This window comes from Homarus americanus, unplaced genomic scaffold (assembly GCF_018991925.1).
Source record: "Homarus americanus isolate GMGI-L3 unplaced genomic scaffold, GMGI_Hamer_2.0 scaffold43009, whole genome shotgun sequence".
NCBI classification, from domain to species: domain Eukaryota; kingdom Metazoa; phylum Arthropoda; class Malacostraca; order Decapoda; family Nephropidae; genus Homarus; species Homarus americanus.
In genome coordinates, this window is record NW_024749207.1 from 15,862 (window position 1) to 37,612 (window position 21,751).

The 21,751-nt window shown below is 41.7% G+C and overlaps 1 protein-coding gene across 1 annotated transcript in view; it reads right to left on the reverse strand.

Annotated features, from left to right (window-relative positions):
* Nucleotides 1-279: 279 nt before the first annotated feature.
* Nucleotides 280-21,751, reverse strand: part of LOC121853312 (tubby-related protein 4-like) — a gene marked incomplete at its 5' end in the record, with an annotated part of 46,539 nt that continues 25,067 nt past the window's right edge. The window contains 4 exons of the mRNA XM_042347364.1: nt 280-477; nt 4,301-4,413; nt 15,734-15,893; nt 16,839-16,946. Coding sequence (XP_042203298.1) covers nt 280-477; nt 4,301-4,413; nt 15,734-15,893; nt 16,839-16,946 — 579 coding nt within the window. The remainder of the gene's footprint in view (nt 478-4,300; nt 4,414-15,733; nt 15,894-16,838; nt 16,947-21,751) is intronic.

Consider the following 21,751-nt stretch of genomic DNA (forward strand, 5'->3'; position numbering starts at 1 on the left):
ACAAAAAGCTTGAAAGACAGGAAAAAAAAAAGTTCCACCTATAAAGGAGGAAACAATGGGTGCCTCGGATTATACCAATACACATAAACCTGTGTGACGTATGACGCTTAACGCCACCAGTCTGCCACCCAGGGACGCTTGTAAATGTTCCTATGAGAGAGGCACACTGAGGCTACAAACTGCTCCTTGTTGTGATGTCCTCGATAGAACAAATACTAAAAGTAACGTTTATAAAAACTGACTCCTATAACTTACCGGAGAGAGGAAGCAAAGGGATTGTTAGTTGTATCTACACCTGTCAAGACGCGGGCTCACCTGGCATAGTGGTAGGTGGTGGGTGTACCGTAACGTGCCACTCCGCGTGTAGAACTTGACGACGTTCCTGACGGGGTTTGCTGTGGCGGCACCGACAGTGCAACCTTCGTCAGGCAAATGTCCAGCCACGGCCAACACTTCCCCCGAGTTGGTCCACTCCACCTGTGGGACAGAGCAGACACTGAAACCACTGTGGTACAGACGTAGTGTAGTTGTGGTGTGGGAGTGACTTACGGTTCTGTAGAGGGGCGAGATTGATTGATTGATGTATATAATTTTGACTCAAAGCCAAGTACTGGAGCCAGTAAGAGGTGCGAGAAAGAAACGCAATAAGAAATCATAAATACTCCTGTACTCTAGACGTGAATATGCTCCTCGTTTCACCTGTACCAAACACTGCAGAGGTTATCTAAAACACCGACTGTCTGTCTCAACCACCCAGTGTACCCGTCCCTCACCTAGAGAATAGATAACTAAGAAAATACATTATCAATAAATGTTTACATACTATGGTCTCAGTGTTCAATAAATACGATAGAAAAAATATCTTAGCAAATAAGATCACTTGTGACTTACTGTTACAGGAGAATAGACTTGATAAATCCTTACTGTCCTGCTTACAGTACCTTATTATTAAACTGAGAACAGGAAGTAAAATTAAGGAGAGTAGAGACAAGAGGAGCATGACAGATAGAGGAAGAGAAGACACTGAAGTGAGATTCATAAATTGTTCTCATTAGCATAAAATCCCAAAAGAACCTCTGGGTACATAAGTGTTCCCCAAGCAACATGTATACAAAACACAGCTGACAACATTCACCTTCAGTCAACACAGAGACTTGAAACAATGTCCACGAAGACTCTCCCCTACTTTTGTTTTATAATATATAAACCATAATATATAAACCATAATTTTCCCTTCTCAGAAAAACAAAAGAATCTTGTCCGTCACATACAGCCAATACCCTCCCTAGTTACTACACTCTCTGACCCTCTACTCACCTCAACACAGAGAAACATTGATAAGAGTAATCAACAACATCCGCGTATCTCCTCCACCCCAGAGACACAAACTTGTGTCTGTAGCGGCGCTCTTCTTATTTTATGGCAACAAACATTAGTATAGTTTAGCCGGTGGCGGAAGGAAGCTTGAGAGAGTGATGCTGAACATTTGAACACTGGCTAATGTGGGTAGTTGGGTTGACGGCTAATGAACGTACTGTACTTGGTGATATTGTCGTTCACTTTTCAGGGAATTACAGAATGTGAAGTTTTGAGCTGAAACGGACGTTACTGTACTATTGTCATTCTTCCTCTCTTAGTTTCTCTCTGGAGTTATTATTATTATCACTAGTTCTGACCATCCAGTGTGGAGGATTCCCGCTTTAAATGAGAAGACTTTTTTTATTAATATGATTACTTTCTCCAGTCTAGGACCTCAGCCAGCTGTGACCAAGAGGGTATTGTAGTCACCCATGACCTGTGTGTGTGTGTGTGTGTGTGTGTGTGTGTGTGTGTGTGTGTGTGTGTGTGTGTGTATCTAAAACTCCATGAACATCATCATCAATAATCAAAACTATATATATATATATATATTATTTTTTATAAGAACCAAAGGACGAAGTCACTCTTTAAAAACCTAACATATTAGTAAACAAAGTAAATATTTCATTGTATTTTACTCGGGTCTTCTCTTTGGTAAAATCGGTTGAGTCAGATATTGAGAGAGAGAAAGTAAAAACGATGCTTATGATGTTTTTAAGAGGATAGAAGATTCAACTCAAGGACTCTGTCTACTCTTACTCGATAGTATAACTTCTACTAGTAGGGGACCTGAACCAATGAATGATACACACGCATATGGCGACCTGAAGTATAGTGTTTTTATATATCTGATACACCAAGATCTGACGCATATCCGAGATCAGTAGTGACGATCAGATCTGGTTAAAAGTTTGTACAGAGAGAGCTATAGGATGTACCCAGTGTAGTATCTTCACGGGACCTCAAAACATTCAGTAGAGATAAGTTAAAATTAGGAATTCTGACTTAATCTTCTAACTGCGTGGACTCAGATGTTGGCGACAAAAGGGTCATTATACCTCACAACGACCCACAGTCTCCTGGGGCTGGGATTACCATTAGGAGACCATTATAAGGCTAAGTTTGCATTATATAATTTCCTTGAGCCTAATTAGTGTACAGGAGACGTTAATGAGGGTGTTTATGGGATTAAAAATATCACTAAAGTTATATAAATTGTGAGAGTTATTAAAGTGATGCTGTATATAGTATCCCATCTCCCTAACCAAAGTAAAAGTACTGTCCATATCTCAAACATTAACCTAACCTAACCTAACCTTAACCTAACCTAACCTTAACCTAACTTAACCTTAACCAAACCTAACCTTAACCTAACCTAACCTTAACCTAACCTACCCGTGTGTACTTCAAATGAGGAGTTAACTTTTTCTTTAACTTATAATGCCGTCAATTACCGTTCAACAAACATCACAGAATAGTTCAGGGTTATTTTTTAAAGGCGTTTTAACCTTAAATGATCATAAAGAGAACTGTTACCCTTTGTCACGCTAAACATTGATTTAGGTGACTCTTAGCCTTTGTCCTGAGTCCATCATCTATAATAGTAAATTGATTATATAAGTGTATAAGTTATTGTATTGTTAAGTTAATGTACTGTAAGATTATTAACTGAGCATAAGAAGAGTACTATTAACGTATTGAGAATATTCCACATGTATAATAAGTGTTTGAGGATTGTAGTAAAATCCGTGATAATCGTTTAGTGTATGATAGAATAGTAAGTTTACAATGAGACTATTTCAGGTTTACGGTGAGTGTGTATAATGAATATAGAGAATATATCGGGTCTGCAGTGTAGGCGTATGATGACTATTTATACAGTGAATATTGTTAGTGTGTGATAAACATACAGTGTCACTATAATAGGTGTATGGTGAGTATACAGTGAGTACTGTAGGTGTGTGGTAAACATACAGTGTCACTATTATAGGTGTATGGTGAGTATACATGAGTACTGTAGTAAACATATACTATTATAGGTGTATGGTGAGTATACAGTGAGTATTGTAGGTGTGTGATAAACATACAGTGTCACTATTATAGGTGTATGGTGAGTATACAGTGAGTACTGTAGGTGTGTGGTAAACATACAGCGTCACTATTATAGGTGTATGGTGAGTATACAGTGAGCATAAAGAGAGTGTAATGACCTGGTGTTATGCGAAAGAGGAGATACCAACACCGTCATTCAGGGGGACAAGCTATGTAAACATTGGCTGCTTTATCAGGTCAGGGCAGGTGAAGTAGGAGGAGAGGGGGAGGGAGTGATGAGGGTGTGTGGGAGGGAGTGGTGAGGGAGATGAGGGTGTGTGGGAGGGAGAGGGTGAGGGAGGGGAGGGAGAGGGTGAGGTGTGTGGGGAGGGAGTGGTGAGGGTGTGTGGGAGGAGAGGGTGAGGGTGTGGGGAGGGAGAGGGTGAGGTGTGTGTGGGAGGGAGAGGGTGAGGTGTGGGAGGGAGAGTGGTGAGGGAGAAGTTTGGGCAGATAGCGAAGGAGAGTGCAAGATAGTATGTGTGTGTGTGTGTGTGTGTGTGTGTGTGTGTGTGTGGTCCATCCCCCCCCCACTACATACTGTAGTGGTCCAAAACTCACCTCGAAGTCCAGGATTCACCTAAACGTTCACCTGTGATTCACCTGGACTTCTATGATGGGTGTGTTTAGCTTACCTGGACGTCACTGACTCACCTGTACACCATTAACTCACCTGTACACCACTGACTCAGCTGTACACACTCACCTGGACACTACTGACTCACCTGTACACCATTAACTCACCTGTACACCACTGACTCACCTGTACACACTCGCCTGGACACTACTGACTCACCTGTACACCACTGACTTACCTGTACACCACTGACTCACCTATACACCACTGACTCACCTGTACACCCCTGAGGCCGGTCCTGATGACGATGGGGGTGAGATCGTCGTGGGTTCGTAAGAGATACACCAACCCCGTCTGGAACACCACCGCCAGGAGAGAGCTGCCGTCACCTGCTGAAGACATAACCACGTGTTACTACAGGATAGGGAAATGGTGAAAGGAAACAGGAAACTGATGCATAGGAGGAAAAGGTACAAGGAAACACTGACGCATAAGAGAGGAAAAATGACGCTTGAGACAGGAAACTGACGCATGGGACTAGAAACGGACACAGGGGAGGGAAACTGAGGAATGTGCGGATAAAATGACACATGAGAGAGAAAACTGATACATGGGAAAGGAAGGACATTTTGACGCATGGGAAGGTTAAACTGAGTCATGTGTGAAAGGAGAAATTTACGCCTGGAGATAACTGCCGGAGAAGAGAAGTTGGTGATTATGAGGTGAAGATTAGATTGTGTGTGAAAGTTTATGTCTAAAAAGCCGAGAATAACTCGAGGCACACGTTAGTTAACTTCCTCCACGAGAGACGGAAGATGGAGGAAAATAAATCACATTTGTAAATGAGGAAATGCGTTAACTGTTTAGTGTGTAACCGTATATATATATTTGTTAAGCATCAGGTATTTACCATGATTCAGACTGTATATGTGCTGCCAGGCGCTCTTTTTCTAGAGTTCCACGGCTCTCAAAAGGCTCAGTCGTGTTAGTGTTATCACCAATGCACAACCCATACCCGTTAACTTTCTGACTAAATAAACTGTTTTCATTTGAATTTAGTTCAACGGATTCCTACACGCAAAGGATAGCCTTAATAGATGTACGCGTCGGTTTTGCGACTGGACGTTGACACATACGGACTCCTACAGACGATCGATCGCATGGACGAACGTACACATGGGTCGCTGTGCAGTGGTTAAAAAACAAAGACTGACAATAATACATACAGTTGACATTGACGATCAGCTGCCAAATGGTGTACAGTTGCGGACAAAACACTAAACAAATATCTGGCTTCAATTGAATATTATATATATATATATATATATATATATATATATATATATATATATATATATATATATATATATATATATATATATATATATATATATATATATATATATATATATGCAAGTAAATCACTGTAGGTGCGCGTGATCTAGGTATATGATAACCACAAGGAAAGAAGAAAACACGAAGTTCCCAAGCGCTTTCGTGTAATTCACATCTTCAGGGGTGAGTACAGACTAAAGAGAAATACAAACCAAGGTGTATATATACAGAGGAGGGTGAGACCAGGTCCACAATGGTCAGGTATTAGGTAATGACCCTACTAATCTTTAAATAGCACACACCTGTTGTGGTCATTTCAGAGGGAACAACTTTCTGACTGGATAATCTCCTAATTACTTGTAATTGTCCATTGATAATAGGAACATCATAGAATCTAGTCTTATTAAACATACCGAAGCATTCAACATGAATTTGAGTAATGGCCTGTACAAACTGGACAATTTTGTAATTAAGAAGATTTGTAACCAGGTGAGAAAGTTGGGTCACCTTACCCTCTGACCTGACCTGACCACCAACCGTTGTGTGCTATTTAAAGATTAGTAGGGTCATTACCTAATACCTGACCATTGTGGACCTGGTCTCACCCTCCTCTGTATATATACACCTTGGTTTGTATTTCTCTTTAGTCTGTACTCACCCCTGAAGATGTGAATTACACGAAAGCGCTTGGGAACTTCGTGTTTTCTTCTTTCCTTGTGGTTATCAGCATATATATATATATATATATATATATATATATATATATATATATATATATATATATATATATATATATATATATATATATATATATATATATATATATATATATATCTGTTTGTATTATAGAATGTTTTTTTTTTTACTGTTATTCTGTTCTAAAATTAATAAATTCATGAAAAACAACGTTCACCAGCTGTAAACCAAGCAAGTGTATGACTCATAAATAGCTGCCAGATGGTGTTAAATTCTGAAGAAAATTTAGCTGTAAACATAAACTTGAATAATTTATTATCTAGGAAAATGATTGTTGACAAAATGAACACACTACACAGAAGGCAAGATAAATAAAGTTTATATTCAGGGAAGCTCACGTCTCAGTGTTGCTCAACTCCTCTGCATTGATTATTGGACACGAAGGTTAGTGACCTGGGAGAGTGAGTTGCTTGGAATATAGTTGATGAATTTTGTGTTTATGGGAATTTTGACGACAATCAGAGATCCAATTCCCAACGACCTCTCCGTACATTGAATTTATAAAACGAAAATAAGTTCTAGCTTAATATTCTAACATATTATTGAAAGAGAAACTCCTTTGTGAATTGGAAGTTTAAAGTGAAGGAATTATCAAAGTTGCTATATAGACTAAATGTTTATTTAACACAGAAGCAGAGGTGATGTGACGTGTAGCAGGTCAAAGATCGTCAGTCACTTGTCCGTGGAAGCACTCGAGTGGGAGGAGTATAAAGAGGTCAGAGAGTGAAGAATGGCGTTCCTTAACTCTCTTGCCTCCCACTTGTGGTTTTCTCTGTGCCCAACGGCTTACTGCGTGATCTCCCACACAAGGCAGCTCACTCAGCTTGGTGATCTATCTCGGTCACTCAGCCTTATATAAACTACTTCCTCTGTTTTTGCCTTTAAAGTTACCTTCATTAATTTATTATCGTGTTTGGTTCCTCGTCCATTTTTGTATTCAGGGTTTAGTCCAGCTAATGAAGGATTCGGCTGAAGAACATAGCTCTAAGCAAAGTCAGGTGGTGGTGGGTGGGAGGAGGAGTCTTTGTCACTAATTAGGTCGCGTGTACACGAGGCATTTTATTAGCCGCCAGTGCTGACGTGATAGCAACTGACGCCTTAACGCGTCGTGTCAACGGTTCCACTAGCCGTGACTAACTCTCCTCTAGCGCTAGCAGATATCGGATTTCCACTCGCCTGGAAGTTGGTAGTTACTAACTTTCAGTCACTAGTATGCTAGTGGAGCTGGCAGTTGTATTTAGCAGCCATGGGTGTTTGACTCAACAGTGTTCAGTGCAGTTTGATGTTTCTTAATGCATATTTATCACTAGCAAGTCTACGGACTTGCTACAACAAATTTTATATGTTCAGATTAATGATTACTAATTATGTTCTCGATAAATTTACGTATATGGCGGAATCTTCAACTGATAGTTCATTTAGAAGAGTATTTTAAGCACCGAGTTCGCCTCTCCTTTCCATTCACCTTTTTACTCCAGAATTCCAGTACAATCTCTGGAAGACGAAGCTGGTTGCCTGGAGGGCATCTAGTCGCCAACTAACCAGTGATTCAACACAGTACCGCCGTTCCTACAGATTTATTTGCAGGTTTGCTGATTTATTAGGCTCATTCTGACGTATTTTCTGAATAAGGCTAAATATAATGGTCATAAGGTCCAAAACTTCCTTGTGGCCGAGTTTTTATTGGGAAGAATAGACATAAAAATTTGGACAAAATTGAACGGCACCACTGTGGGTGTGAGAAGGCGAGTCAACAGCCACAAGCCCGCTAGTGCTGGTATGGAAAGGCTCCTCTCGCTCGCCTCCTGTGTTACCATACTAGTGATACGCTTCACTCTTTCAAAAACTACGGTAAGACTAAGGATGTATGGTCGCAGTAACAGAAAATGAAAGAAAATGTTAATAATATCAATACAGTTGGAAGGTGTCTCGGTTACACTGCTAAATTGTCTTCCTTTCTTCCACACCGGTGTACGTAAAGTTACATCCACACTAGATAAGGTTAACATTTCTTACCGACACATCATTCCAGCTACCTATATTTCACTGTAATTGTGAAAGAAAAAAGTTTTCTCCCAAAGAAAATTATATTTATCTTTCCTGTTGAAATTCTCTCAACAACATTGGCACCGCCCAGGGAGAGGTCAGGGCTGTTCCATGTATCGTTGTATCAGTGTTGGAATAAATAATTTATATTACCATTGTCGTAAACCTGTCACAACTTCCTCGCGTTAAAAACTTTAATATGCTTTTCCTTAATAAAACCTCTCTTATCAGCATAATATTTGAATATGAGGAGAGAACCTGACTTCCATCTTTCACTTAATCCAGCTTGAATAACCAGATAGCATGAAATAAGCTTATTTTTCTCTATCACACAAACCAACATTACTTCTAATCACCGCCTTACTCTGAATCATGCCAGGCCTTCTATGGTAAGCTGCATAAAATTATTAAAGGAACCAATATCTCTCTCTCTCTCTCCACCACACTGCCAATCACCCCAACGGCTGACAAACACTTCCTAAACAAACTTTAAAATCATCATATGCAAATTCCTATCGTTGGAGCTTTATATACGGTACTATACAACGAGATGTGTTCCAGGTGATATGTAGTCCCGAGGCTTCCAACACACTAAGACTCCACACCTGTCTACCCCGAAGAAGGAGAACCATCAATAATGAACAACATGCGTCTTGTCCTTCATGAATCTATTAGTATACTCGACTGTCCAGACCAACACACACCGACGTCTCACCAATTGTCACACACACTATTATGTTTCCATTTATATTTTACACATTTTTTTTTTACTCACTATTCTTATAATTTTCACTATCATCAATATTCTTAATTCACCAACTTTTACTCAGTGCAATATGAAGTACACTTTTACTATCTGTTACTCACTATAAGAAGATTTACTCAGCTTTACTCACTACTCACCACTACTACTACTACTATTACTACTACTACTACTACTACTACTAAATGTTTCACACGATCGCCAACATATAATCATAAAGATCTATTACTCACCACAATTAGACCTATATCACCATTATGAGACCATCACTATCTTTCACTCATCAAAGTCTCTCCTCCTACAAAATATTACTGTGGTCAACAGTTTGAGACTCCACTCATTAAATACGCTCCATTTATACACAAATACGCACTTCAAAACATATACACACACATACAGTATACACACTAATCAATCAGAGTACAGTCCTCCACTCGTCCTCAGGCTGTTTTTACCAATTCTCTAAGGTTTTGTATCTCTCTGGGGACCAATTTTTATTATTTCATTCATCTATCTCAGTCTCTCCCTTCCCCTGGCCCTCCTGCCCTCAACTTTGCCCATTAATATTTCTGTTATTATCCATCATCCTTAATTATATAACCAAAGTATCTCTTTTCTATTTTGTTCATTTCAAGTATTTTTCTTTAAATTTTTTGCTAATCTTAGTACTTTTTAATTTGTTTTCCTGTCAGTGTAACTTGAGTCTTAGCATTCGCCCATTACACCACATTTCAAAGGCCTCCAACCTCCTTCTGGTGTCTGCTGAAAGTGTCCACTCATCTGACCCATACAGGAGCATTTTTCTCAAATTGAAGTTAATGTTCCTTTTCAATAAGTCTTTTAGATTATTAAATGCTGTTTGTACTTGTCCTATTCTTGATATGATATCTTCCGCACATCTACCATCACAGTTAATGTTACTTCCCAAATACACAAAATTTTCCAGTTGTTAGAGTTCTCTGTTGTCTACCATAATCTTAATTTTATGATTTATTTCCAAATTGGAAACAACCATTACTTTCGTCTTTACAGCATTAACTCTTAACCCATATTCTTCACCTTTTTTTTCACTAATCTGTTAGCCAGCTTTGTAACGCCTCTTCTCTGTCCGTGATAAGAGCAGTACCATCTGCATTTTTTTTTTACGGGGAATAGCCCACCCGGGCACAGGTCATCGACCCACAACAGGGCCTAGGGGGCCAAAAAATAAGAGTAAAAATAAATTAAAAATAGAAGAGAAAAATACTATATTAATCTACAACACGAAGATGCCGGAAAACCAGCTTTTTGAAGTGAGACAGATTGTATGAGTATAGAAACACAGAAGAAGGCAGAGCATTCCACCGTTTGGCTGTGTGAGGAAAGAGGATGTACTGTAACGGGTTATTCTAGTGTGACCGACATCCACAGAGAAACTGTGGGCACCTCCGGCAAGACGAGTGTTACGAGCCCACGGCCTTGCCGGCGGTACACAGTATGCCAAATCCACCGAACATTGCCCGTTAAAGTACCTGTAAAAGAGAGAGAGTGAAGCAACATTGTGGTGAAGAGAAAGGGAAGAGAGATTATCAACTGATGGACAGAAGAAGAGCCACCGCAGATATGAGAGCAGTACTCCAAGTTCGGACCAATAAATCCCTTATAAACTTGAAGCAACTGCTCAGGAGTGAAGTAGCTACGGCATCTGTACAGCATTCCCAGCTTTCGGGAGGCAGCTTTAGCAATGTTGTGGATGTGTGGCTTCCATGGCATTTTAGAGGAAATGGTGAGGCCTAGCATATCTATTTAAGAATTTGACAGAATGATTGCGTCCTGAAATGTGATTGGTGGGAGTTCTTCTGTTTTGAAAAGTGTTATAATATTGGTGAATACTGTTTTATTACGATTGAATTTAACCAAATTTCTACCTCCCCATTCAGAGATGCTGCACAGATCCGCATTGATAGATGAAATGATATCAGGTCTAGAAGCAGATCTAGTTTGAGAATTAGGGGGGAAGGAAAAATGTGAAGAGTGAAGAATAGAATCATCAGCGTAAGAATGGATAGAATTAGTTGTAGTGTGAAGTAAATCATTGAGAAAAAGAAGGAAGAGAGTAGGTGACAAAACAGATCCCTGTGGGACACCACTATTGGTAGGGAAAGAGCGAGAGATTGATCCCTCGACAACAACTGCCATGGATCGGTTCTCAAAGAAGCTGGAAATTAAAGAACAAAGTGGGGAAGAGAAACCATAAAAGGGAAGTTTGGAAAGCAAAGACTTGTGCCATACCCTGTCAAATGCTTTGGAGATGTCGAGGGCCACAAAGAAAGTTTCCCCATAATCCCTAAGAGAGGATGACCAAAGATGGGTGCAATAGGAGAGCAGATCACCAGTAGATCTCGCCTGACGAAAGCCATACTGGTGATCCGACAAAAGAGAATGGCGTCCAAGGTGACGGAGAAAATGGGAGTTCAAAATAGTTTCGAAAATCTTTGAGAGGGATGAAGCTAGGGCGATGGGGAGATAGTTAGAGGGATTAGAATGGTCACCCTTCTTCGGGATGGGCTGAACCAAGGCATGCTTCCAAGACGAAGGAAAAGTTTGGATTTTGAGGCAAAGTCGAAAGAGGCGGGCAAGCACAGGGGCTAGAATTTCAGCACACTCCCTTAGAACACGATGGGGTATTCTGTCCGGTCCATGCGACTTACTCACATCCAACCTAGATAACACACCAGCAACCCTACGAGTGGAGATTATAGGAAAGTGCATAGGTTCAGTAGGAGGAGCAGAAGTAGGAGAGGTAGAGTTTGAGTCGTGTGAGGTGGAGCTAGAGGAAAATAAGGTGACAAAGAGATTGGCTTTATCAGGGGGAAAGCTGGCTATATAGTTATCAGGTCGGAAGAGAGGAGGAAAAGAGGGAGTGCAGAAGTTTTTACTGATGTTTTTGGTTTTAAGGACCAGAAGGATATACTAGAACAAGAGTTAGTCAGGAGAGCGGTCTTTCTTTTCATAAAATTCCGCTTTGCCCTACGAAGAATATCCTAGAAGTAATGAAAGAGGAGTGGGTAATAGGATACGCCACACCATTAAATTTCACTCCTTCACCGTCACATAACTTCTCTCATTAATAATTCTGAATATATATTATACAATGTTGGAGATATAACACAGCCTTGTCTTACTCCCTGTCTAACTGTGAACCAATTAGTAAGTTCATTATTTACTAACACTACAGTCTCCCGTTGCCAGTAAATATTTCTTTAGAATTTTAATATCTTCTTCATTAATGCCTATTTTTCCAAGACCTCTACAAGTTTACACAATAACATACAGATAACAAAAACAGGTAAACATAGACAACAACCAAACAAATAAAAACACAAACACACATCACCATAGGTAAAACTCAGCCATACAAATACCCTGACAAAAACACAAACATCACACACCGGCCAAAACATACACACACAAATGCACAAACAATAACACGAATACATAAACATAATGTCAAACTCAATGATACACTTCCAAGAACCTAAACTCACGCATGGATACACACACGCATAGATACACACACACACACACACACACACACACACACACACACACACACACACACACACACATCTCTTATTTAAGGCCTGATAGTAAACACTGCCTGCCTGTATCCCCTGCCAGCATTTACGTAACGCCAGCTATAAATTGTTCTTTTTCTTATGTCAACAGAGACAGTACTGGTGCACTGGGAGGCGATTTTCGCACATACCCGAGTTATGTTACACCGCATCCTCGTCACTGCTATAATATGAATATGTATGTGTGTGTGTGTGTGTGTGTGTGTGTGTGTGTGTGTGTGTGTGTGTGTGTGTGTGCTAGCAGCCACTTACTCTCGCAAGAGGAAAAAAATTATATTTTTCTTAATAAGTTGAATCGACTCATCCGGTCATTCTATTACATGTTGATTGGCCAATTACCTCTGATGAACATACCATTTAGTTTTAATTGTCTTAAAAGTTTATCATATTGGCCAATTGTTCCCAGCTAAAGAAAATTATCCCAGTCATAATTAGGCAGAATATTAGACCTGATTAGGCTCACTCACGCTCATTTGTTTGTTTTGGGTTGAAATTCTGTTTCTTAGAATGTGCTGAGTTGTTTGCGAGTATGTCAGTGTATCTCATTAACCTTCATCTTGTAAACAATTTCTTATTTGCCACGGAAGGTGTAGTAATATAACTGGTTCTATAATCTCGAGGTGTAAACTGTCTGTTCTCTTATATTGTCATGTTAAGTCTTCAGGAAAAATCAAATTCTTGGTGTATAAAAATAAAACTCTTCTGGAAATAAGTTATGTCGGGTTACAAGCTGGAGGTCCATGTAATCTCCACCCGCTGTTGAGGTTCTCGTTTGTCCTCTGATGAGTTTTCTGAAAGTCCGACAGTCTAGTTCTTATATAATCATCATACTTATAAACTGACTGAGGATTGCGTGACAATATTTCACGAGGAAGACATTTATTACCCCCCAAAAATCAAGAAGTGAGGAGTTTCGTTTATAGACTTATCGATGGAAGTAATGCATGGGGTGATAAAAAGAGGGGCGGGGCGGGGCGGGGCGGGGCGGGGCGGGGCGGGGGGGGCATTGTTTTTGTGGAAGATCATGGTCGTTGATTAAAGTTAGATCCAAAGTTCGCTGTTTCATTTCATGTCGTCACTTATATCAGAGGAAATAAGTAACTGTATAATGTTCTGAATATGGACACATTTGAGAATAAGATAGTTGATGATTTTATTCAGTTTAGGAATGATCTCTCGTAGTGAAGAAGCTAAAAAGGCTCTCAGTTAACACTTTTTCTTTTCACTCTAGCTACCACCATACAATTTTTTTTTCAGCTTTCTGGCAAACACAACGTGAATGAAGACAGGAGGGAAGGAATTGACGTTAACAAAGATATTCAAGAATCACACAGTGTCAATTCATGTTCTTCATTTTGCGTATAAGTGACATATTATGCAATGCTTTTATGAAGCTTCAGATTTATTGCTGAAAACGCTGTATGATGAATGTGTCACTAAGCATGAAAAATACTCGGTGGCGACAACAGTACGAATAATCTTTCGTCTGGATCCTCAGTCATGAATCATCGTGCAGCAATGTCATATATTTCTGATTATTTTCCCACATTTCACACATTAATATTAATTGTGTTATAAACAAAAAAATGTACTTTTGATCAATCCTCGATCATATATCTTAAATAATTAGCCATTTAAAGCATATCAGCCGACTCGTCCCCAAACAGTGTTACCAGATCACCTGCCTCATATCATACTTGGAAGGTTGGAGAGAATTTATGCTGTTGACTGTACATTACATATTGGTCAAACGGATGTTGTATCAGTTTACTGTAATATCAGGATTCGACTTCCTTCCATCTGCTAAAGACAGCCAGACGTAATCACAGACCTAGTCCCGCCCCCTAACTAGGTCGTATTTCAGCACACATCACCTCCGATCGTTGATTACTTAAGCGACGGATTGACGGCGTGGAAAGGACTTGAACGGAGGTGTGGAGATTACCATAGACCTCCAACTTGTAACGCTGCATAACCTATTCCCAGAAGTGTCTTATTTTCTATACATCAAGTGTTTGACTTCTGACTACTTAACTATAGAGAATAAAGAAGTAAAGACAAGACAAAATATGAGAACAGCATCTACAGAATCTACCAGACCATTTGTGTCGACCAAAACTAAGGTCTTTAAGCGCGCAACAATGTTATTAATTACACCATTCCATCAACAATTACAAATTATAAGAGATAAAACTTTCCTTGCTTAAGAATAAGACGAAGGAGCAGGACTTGTGTGAAATATAACGATGAATAAATTGGTCTTTGCTGTCCTTATGGCGCCGTGGTAACACTCTCGGTTCCCACGCAGAGGTTCCGGGTTTGATTCCTAACTCCCTCACTAGCCAGGATTCGAAAACAAGACCTCCGTGTGGGAACTAGGAGTGTTAACCGCTGTAGCACAAGAATTCTTAAAGCTATACCCAGGTTTTGTTTTACTCACAAAGCTTGGCTGGACTAAAGAAACATCGATGAGAATTTCGCGTTATGGTTGGGGTTGTTACTTGCGTTAGGTTTAATAATAATAATAGCATCAATAAATAAATATAAATTATTTAGCGACGTTAATTGGCACAATTTACGTAAACTTAATTAAATCAAGTTTCCAGTTTAACAATACAGTATTTTGTGTCGTCTCCATTACACATGTGTTGCCATGGGCGGCGTTAGACAAGTAGAGGTAGTGAACGCACAAGCTCACTGTGTTTAGTTTAAAGAATAAGCAGTACACCTGAGTACAGGTCTGTATAATATATAATCTAAATTTTAAACTATCTCACCTAACACTACACAAAAACACCCCCCACCCAACCCTCTATACAGTACAGTACAGTCCCGTAGAATTAGAAAACAACCCTAATCAAGGATTCATGTACACATGGCTCCCCAGAAGACTCACCCTTCATTAAAAACGGGTTTATTTTGTTCCATTTCTCTTTTAATTTTATTTTAGTAATTTTTATTTCATTCCACCCCTAATCAAGGTTGATAGGAATAAGACTACTAAGGCTGCGGTGACCCTTACCTTGTCACAGTTGTCCTTAATAACTCAGATTACCAGGTCCCTAAAATGTTTGTGCTGTCATCTAGTACATTATAAATAACACAGTACAGTATTTCTTGAAAAACGTAATAAAGTAAACGATGTGTATCTAAATAACCTTTAACGTTATGACTGTATTGTCTCTTACTCACAATTTTTCGTATTGTTTTCCTCATTCTCCTCCATCTTGAACTTGGGGCAGGACCAGGCCAGGTCGGTGATGGCCGTGTCGTCTAAGAGGGGCACCTGTGACACCATGGCCCCGTGTACGTCCATCACTATCACCATGCCCGACGTCGTCCCGAAGTACACCTGACGAGATACAATGCGTTAGACACAATACTGAGTGACTGCCACCAGATTAATGTTGAGGGAGACTTGTATTAATTTGGATCTGGAAGTGAGTACTACCTGCCATGTTATTAGCATCCAACAGTGAAATTTATGACATCTTGGGTCTGTGTTCATCCACTACCACTACACTAGATATGATTTCCTAGGTGTAAATTTGGTGTAAAGGGCCCAGTTTTTGCAGGCATAGGGCCTGACCTGTGCTAGTTAAGGCGCTGCTTGAAGTGTAAATTGTACACATTGGACTGTGCAGGCTGCTGTGTCATAATGTTTGTTCAGTGCGACGATTAATTTCAGGCGGAAATGAGTTTCATGGCCGAGTCTACATTAGATAGACAAGTCTTAATAGAATTTATGGAACTTTATTAAGAAAATCCATGTTTATTGGAAATTAAGAGAAAATAATACTCTGAGAGAAAAAATTCAGCATCTGACCTTTTGGAGGAAAACATGAAGGACAAACATGTTGCAGCAAACAGAGACACAACATTGTTATCTTCATGCACGTAACCAATGGCAGGTAATTAAACCAGTCTCTCGGTTCTAATCTCAACTCAGTCAGAGGAGTTTTATGTGTAAATAGACACCTTTAAGAGTCTAATTCTATGTTCAATTGTTTCCTATGATCTTTTTTTTTTGGGGGGGGGGAGGAGGGGGCAGGGGAGACAAAACCACAGCAAACAAACCCAACACGTTCAGTTCAGCATCACCCACAGTAGAGACGCCAGGTCTTGTCCATGACACATCCACAACAGAGCTGAGCCAGTAAGTTCACCTTAACTAAATAACACATTCCTTAAACATTTTTTTTCTAAATCATCAATACTTAATGGCACATGATAACCCTTTGAGGACAATAAGTTAACCCTCAAGAGGTTAACCACACAAAGTAACCCATGCTCTCACCTGCTGGTCCTCGGGGGTGAAGACGCCGGAGGTAATAGTGGACTGAAGGTTGAGCATTGACGACCAGTACCGCTGACCAGCCACTGAACCCACCAACACGAACCCGTCCTGAGGAGACGACAGTTACTTGATGATACCGGTGTGTTAATACTACTACTACTACTACTACTACTACTACTAATAATAATAATAATAATAATAATAATAATAATAATAATAATAATAATAATAATAATAATAATAATAATAATAATAATAATAATAATAATAATAATGATGATGATGATGATGATGATGATAATAATGTACCTATTTTAACATACATAATAGTAGATAAGACTATTAGTGCCAGTCTTCGCTTCACCAATAGCGTAAGATTATATCATTCATAGTTTAACACTTTTATCATTGTCCTGTCTCCCTGTCCTCCCCAGCACGACTATTATGTCTCCATCAAGTCTGTCCTGATTCGCTTAATGCAAATAAAGTATTCGGTTTAGTGTATATAGATAAAAAGAGAGAGAGAGAGAGAGAGAGAGAGAGAGAGAGAGAGAGAGAGTTCTGGGTGCTATCTTGCTGGGGTAGTGACAGACTTGCCACACCTCTTAATAACCAGTACGTCTCTAAGTCAGGCCGCTTCGGTTCTCATGACCACACAGCGCTCCTCACCTCGCTGGCCATTCCAGTGGTCCGTGAGAGGTCAAACCATCCTCATTATGTAGCTATGGGATAAGGGCGACTGGCAATCAATCGGTCAGATTTGGTGAATACCAGTGGGGAGGCTATACCTGAAGGAACGGCAACAGTTAAACCGCAGCCTTTAGTAACCGCATCTTCACTCTGTAGGAGAGGTATATCCCTCAGCGGGAGTTTGTCAGGAAGATGCTTTAGTTTGGTTCCACTGACGAGAGTCCTCAGATGCCCGAGCAAAATCCTTCACAAACAGACATACAAACGAATGGACATTCCTAAGCCTTTCGGCCTGGTATGGCACTGGTGCCTTCTCATCAGACGGTAACTTATGCAAACCACAACTCTAGAAATCACCCTACAGTAGCCGGTGTACCACAGGGCATAAAGTCTGGTGTAGGGGTCCTGAGGCATATACCTACGACTAGCTTCACCTACGTCAGGGGGGAGCGAGTCCCCGCGCTACACCCAGTCAACCAACGCCTTTAGGCAATAACTGCCTGGGGTCAAACATGGCAGATTTTCTTCGTTGATGAACAATTGTTTTCACGGTTACTAGAGAACACTGCCTACCGGATCAGTGAACAAGGCAGGCCATGTGGAAATATCTCTCTCAATTGACTACAGTCAGTCACGTTCAGTTCCTGGTTACTAAAATGTCACTCTCCTGGCACCCGGATCCACCGTCTGGATCAGTTGGAGGAGTGAGATAAAAGACTCATAGCAGGACTGGGAGCTGGTCCACGGCCGGAGTCTCTCAGCAGACGCTACAGTACAGGCGTGACGTCGCGGTCATGACTGTGCTATATAAAGCCCAGGTGGAATGTCTCTTCCACCTGCTCCTACCCAGACAACTTCACAAGGAATCCAAAATCTGGACTCTGATCACTCCACCAGCTCTACTTCCTCAAGGCTCTTTAGGTTTTACTCAGAATTCCTCAGAAAATATATTTGAAAAAAAAAAACACAACTGAATAATTAAAAACAAATTAACCAACCCTTTGTTTATAACAGTTAGGGTGAGCATCGCCCCGTTTACCCCAGCTAACTATCAGTATTTAAAAGTCAACAAAAAGATATAATGAGAAAAAGTGTAACCAAGAGAAAGGAAGAAATAATAACAAGGGGAAGGAGAGAAATTATGTGCAACATTTTTTGGGGGTGAAGGAGCATTTAAAATAACCACAAGTACAGGATGATGAAAGGGAACAATATTCTTGTATCATCTTTGCTACTTGTTCTTGTATCATCTTTGCTACTTCTTCTTGTCTCATCTTTGCTACTTGTTCTTGTATCATCTTTGCTACTTGTTCTTGTATCATCTTTGCTACTTGTTCTTGTCTCATCTTTGCTACTTGTTCTTGTATCAGCTTTGCTACTTATATTTTGTTTTAGTTCTATGAAACGTTATCACCTTCAGTTCCTCACAAACATTAACCATCTATACTAGTTTCTTTTCACACTCACAAGGCGATAAAAACAGCCAAACAAATTGAAAAAGCAAGACCACAGCCACGTTGACTCTCACTTTACTGTTACATCATAGTGGGTCTTAACTAGGAGGGAAAAGACCCAACATCCATTAGCAGACTGTCCTGGAGAGAAAATTGTACCATCAGAAAAACAGAAACTTAATTATGAGAAGAGCGTCGGCGAGGGACTATTGAAGCGAGGGACTACTGCAGCGAGGGACTATTGCAGCGAGGGACTACTGCAGCGAGGGACTACTGCACCGAGGGACTACTGCACCGAGGGACTACTGCAGCGAGGGACTACTGCACCGAGGGACTACTGCAGCGAGGGCAGCGAGGACTACTGCAGCGAGGACTACTGCACCGAGGGACTTGCAGCGAGGACTGGGACTACTGCGGCGAGACTACTGCAGCGAGGACTACTGCAGCGAGGACGCTACTGCAGCGAGGACAGCGAGGACTATTGCAGCGAGGACTACTGCAGTGAGGACTACTGCAGCGACTACTGCACCGAGTGGACTACTGCACCGGCGAGGACTACGAGGACTACTGCAGCGAGGACTACTGCAGCGAGGGACTACTGCAGCGAGGGACTACTGCAGCGAGGACTGACTGCACTAGGAATGCTGGACCGAGGACTACTGGACCGAGGACTACTGCACCGAGGACTACTGCACCGAGGACTGCAGCTACTGCAGCGGGACCAGCCTGCACTACTGCAGCGAGGACTACTGCAGAGGGACTGCACCGAGGACTACTACACGAGGACTTCTACGCGGACTTCTGCGGAGGGACTACTGCGAGGACTACTGCAGCGAAGGACTACTGCAGCGAGGACTACTGCAGCGAGGGACTACTGCAGCGAAGGGCTACTGCGAGGACTACTGCAGCGAGGACTACTGCAGCTACTGCACCGAGGACTACTGCAGCGACTACCGCAGACGGACTAATGCAGCGGACTACTGCAGCGAGGACTACTGCAAAGGAGAGGACCACTGCAGCGAGGACCACTCTGCACCGAGGACTACTGCAGCGAGGACTGAGCGAGGACTACTGCACGGGACTACTGCAGCGTGAGCGAAGGACTACTGCAGCGAGGACTACTGCAGCGAAGGACCGCACCGAGGACTACTGCAGCGAGGACTACTGCGGCGAGGACTTCTGCGGCGAGGGAACTACTGCAGCGACGGACTACTGCAGCGAAGGACTACTGCAGCGAGGACTACTGCACTACTGCAGCGAGGACTGCAGCGAGGACTACTGCCGAGGGACTACATACTGGAGCAGAGGACTACTGCAGCGAGGACTACTGCAGCGAAGGACTACTGCAGCGAGGACTACTGCAGCGAGGACTGCAGCGAGGACTACTGCACGAGGACTACTGCAGCGAGGACGCTGCTGCCGGGACTACTGCAGCGAGGACTACTGCGGCGGTACTGCAGGAAATACTGCAGCGGGGACTACTGCAGCGGAGGACTGCAGCAGCGAGGAGGGGACCTAATGCACCGAGGACTGCAGCGAGGACTACGAGGGACTACTGCAGCGAGGACTACTGCAGCGAGGGCACTGAAAGGACTACTGCACCGGGGACTACTGCAGCGAGGACTACTGCAGCGAGCGACTACTGCAGCCGACTGCACTGGGGACTACTGCACCGAGGACTACTGCACGAGGACTACTGCAGGGACTACTGCACCGAGGGACTACTGCATCGAGGGACTACTGCAGCGAGGACTACTGCACCGAGGACTACTGCACCAGCCTCGCCTCTCTCTCCTTCCTCTTGGGGTGGCAACTAAATCAGATTATTTGAACATTTAACAATTCATCCATTTATTTTTAATTTGTTTCTAGATTTATTTTCCCATAAAAGAAAAAAATTCTGACGGCGTGTAATATTTGTGTGAGGGCCGGTAGTGATGCAGTGAGAGACAAGTATAGTATTTCATTATTCCCGTCCGTTTATCCGTCTGTCCGTCACCCAAAATGAGTTATAATCGTTATATAATCAATTGTAACAGTTGCAGTGCGTTAACCAAATTCTTTGACGCTTGCAGCTGTAGTATTAACTTCGCCCCCTCCCACACACACAGAGTCGGTTTCTGGCAATACTCCTCAATAATGGGTGTAGTTATTGACACTTTACGTGAGTCACCGACAACTACTTTGCTGTAACTTCTCCTCCAACACTCCAGCTGTTTTCATTAAACAGTGGCTGCTCAACTTTAATATTAACACTGAGGAATTACCGCTGTTACTGCACTTCATCTTTTAGGAGGTACCGCTGTTACTGCACCTCCACCATTTACACTGAAATTGCCGCTGTTACTGCTGCACCTCCACCATTAACGCTGAGGTACCGCTGTTACTGCACCTCCACCATTAACACTGAGTACCGCTGTTACTGCACCTCCACCATTAACACTGAGGTACGCTGTTACTTCACCTCCACCATTAACACTGACTTCACCTCCACCATTAACACTGCTGTTACTGCACCTCCACAGGATGAACAGTATCTTGTCTGGTAATGGGAACAAACCCATTATCTGCCTCAGTGAAGGAGGCAATGATATTGGCCGGTATTAGGGTGAAGGAGGGATCCCTATCATATGTGGTGCCCTGCCTAGAGGAAGTTGGCAATGAATGGTTGTCAAGGGCAGTTGGTGTCAACAGCCGTCTTGACACATAATGCAAGTCAATGTAGTCCCATTCGTTACAAATGGGACAATCTTTACGGCAGAAGGACCT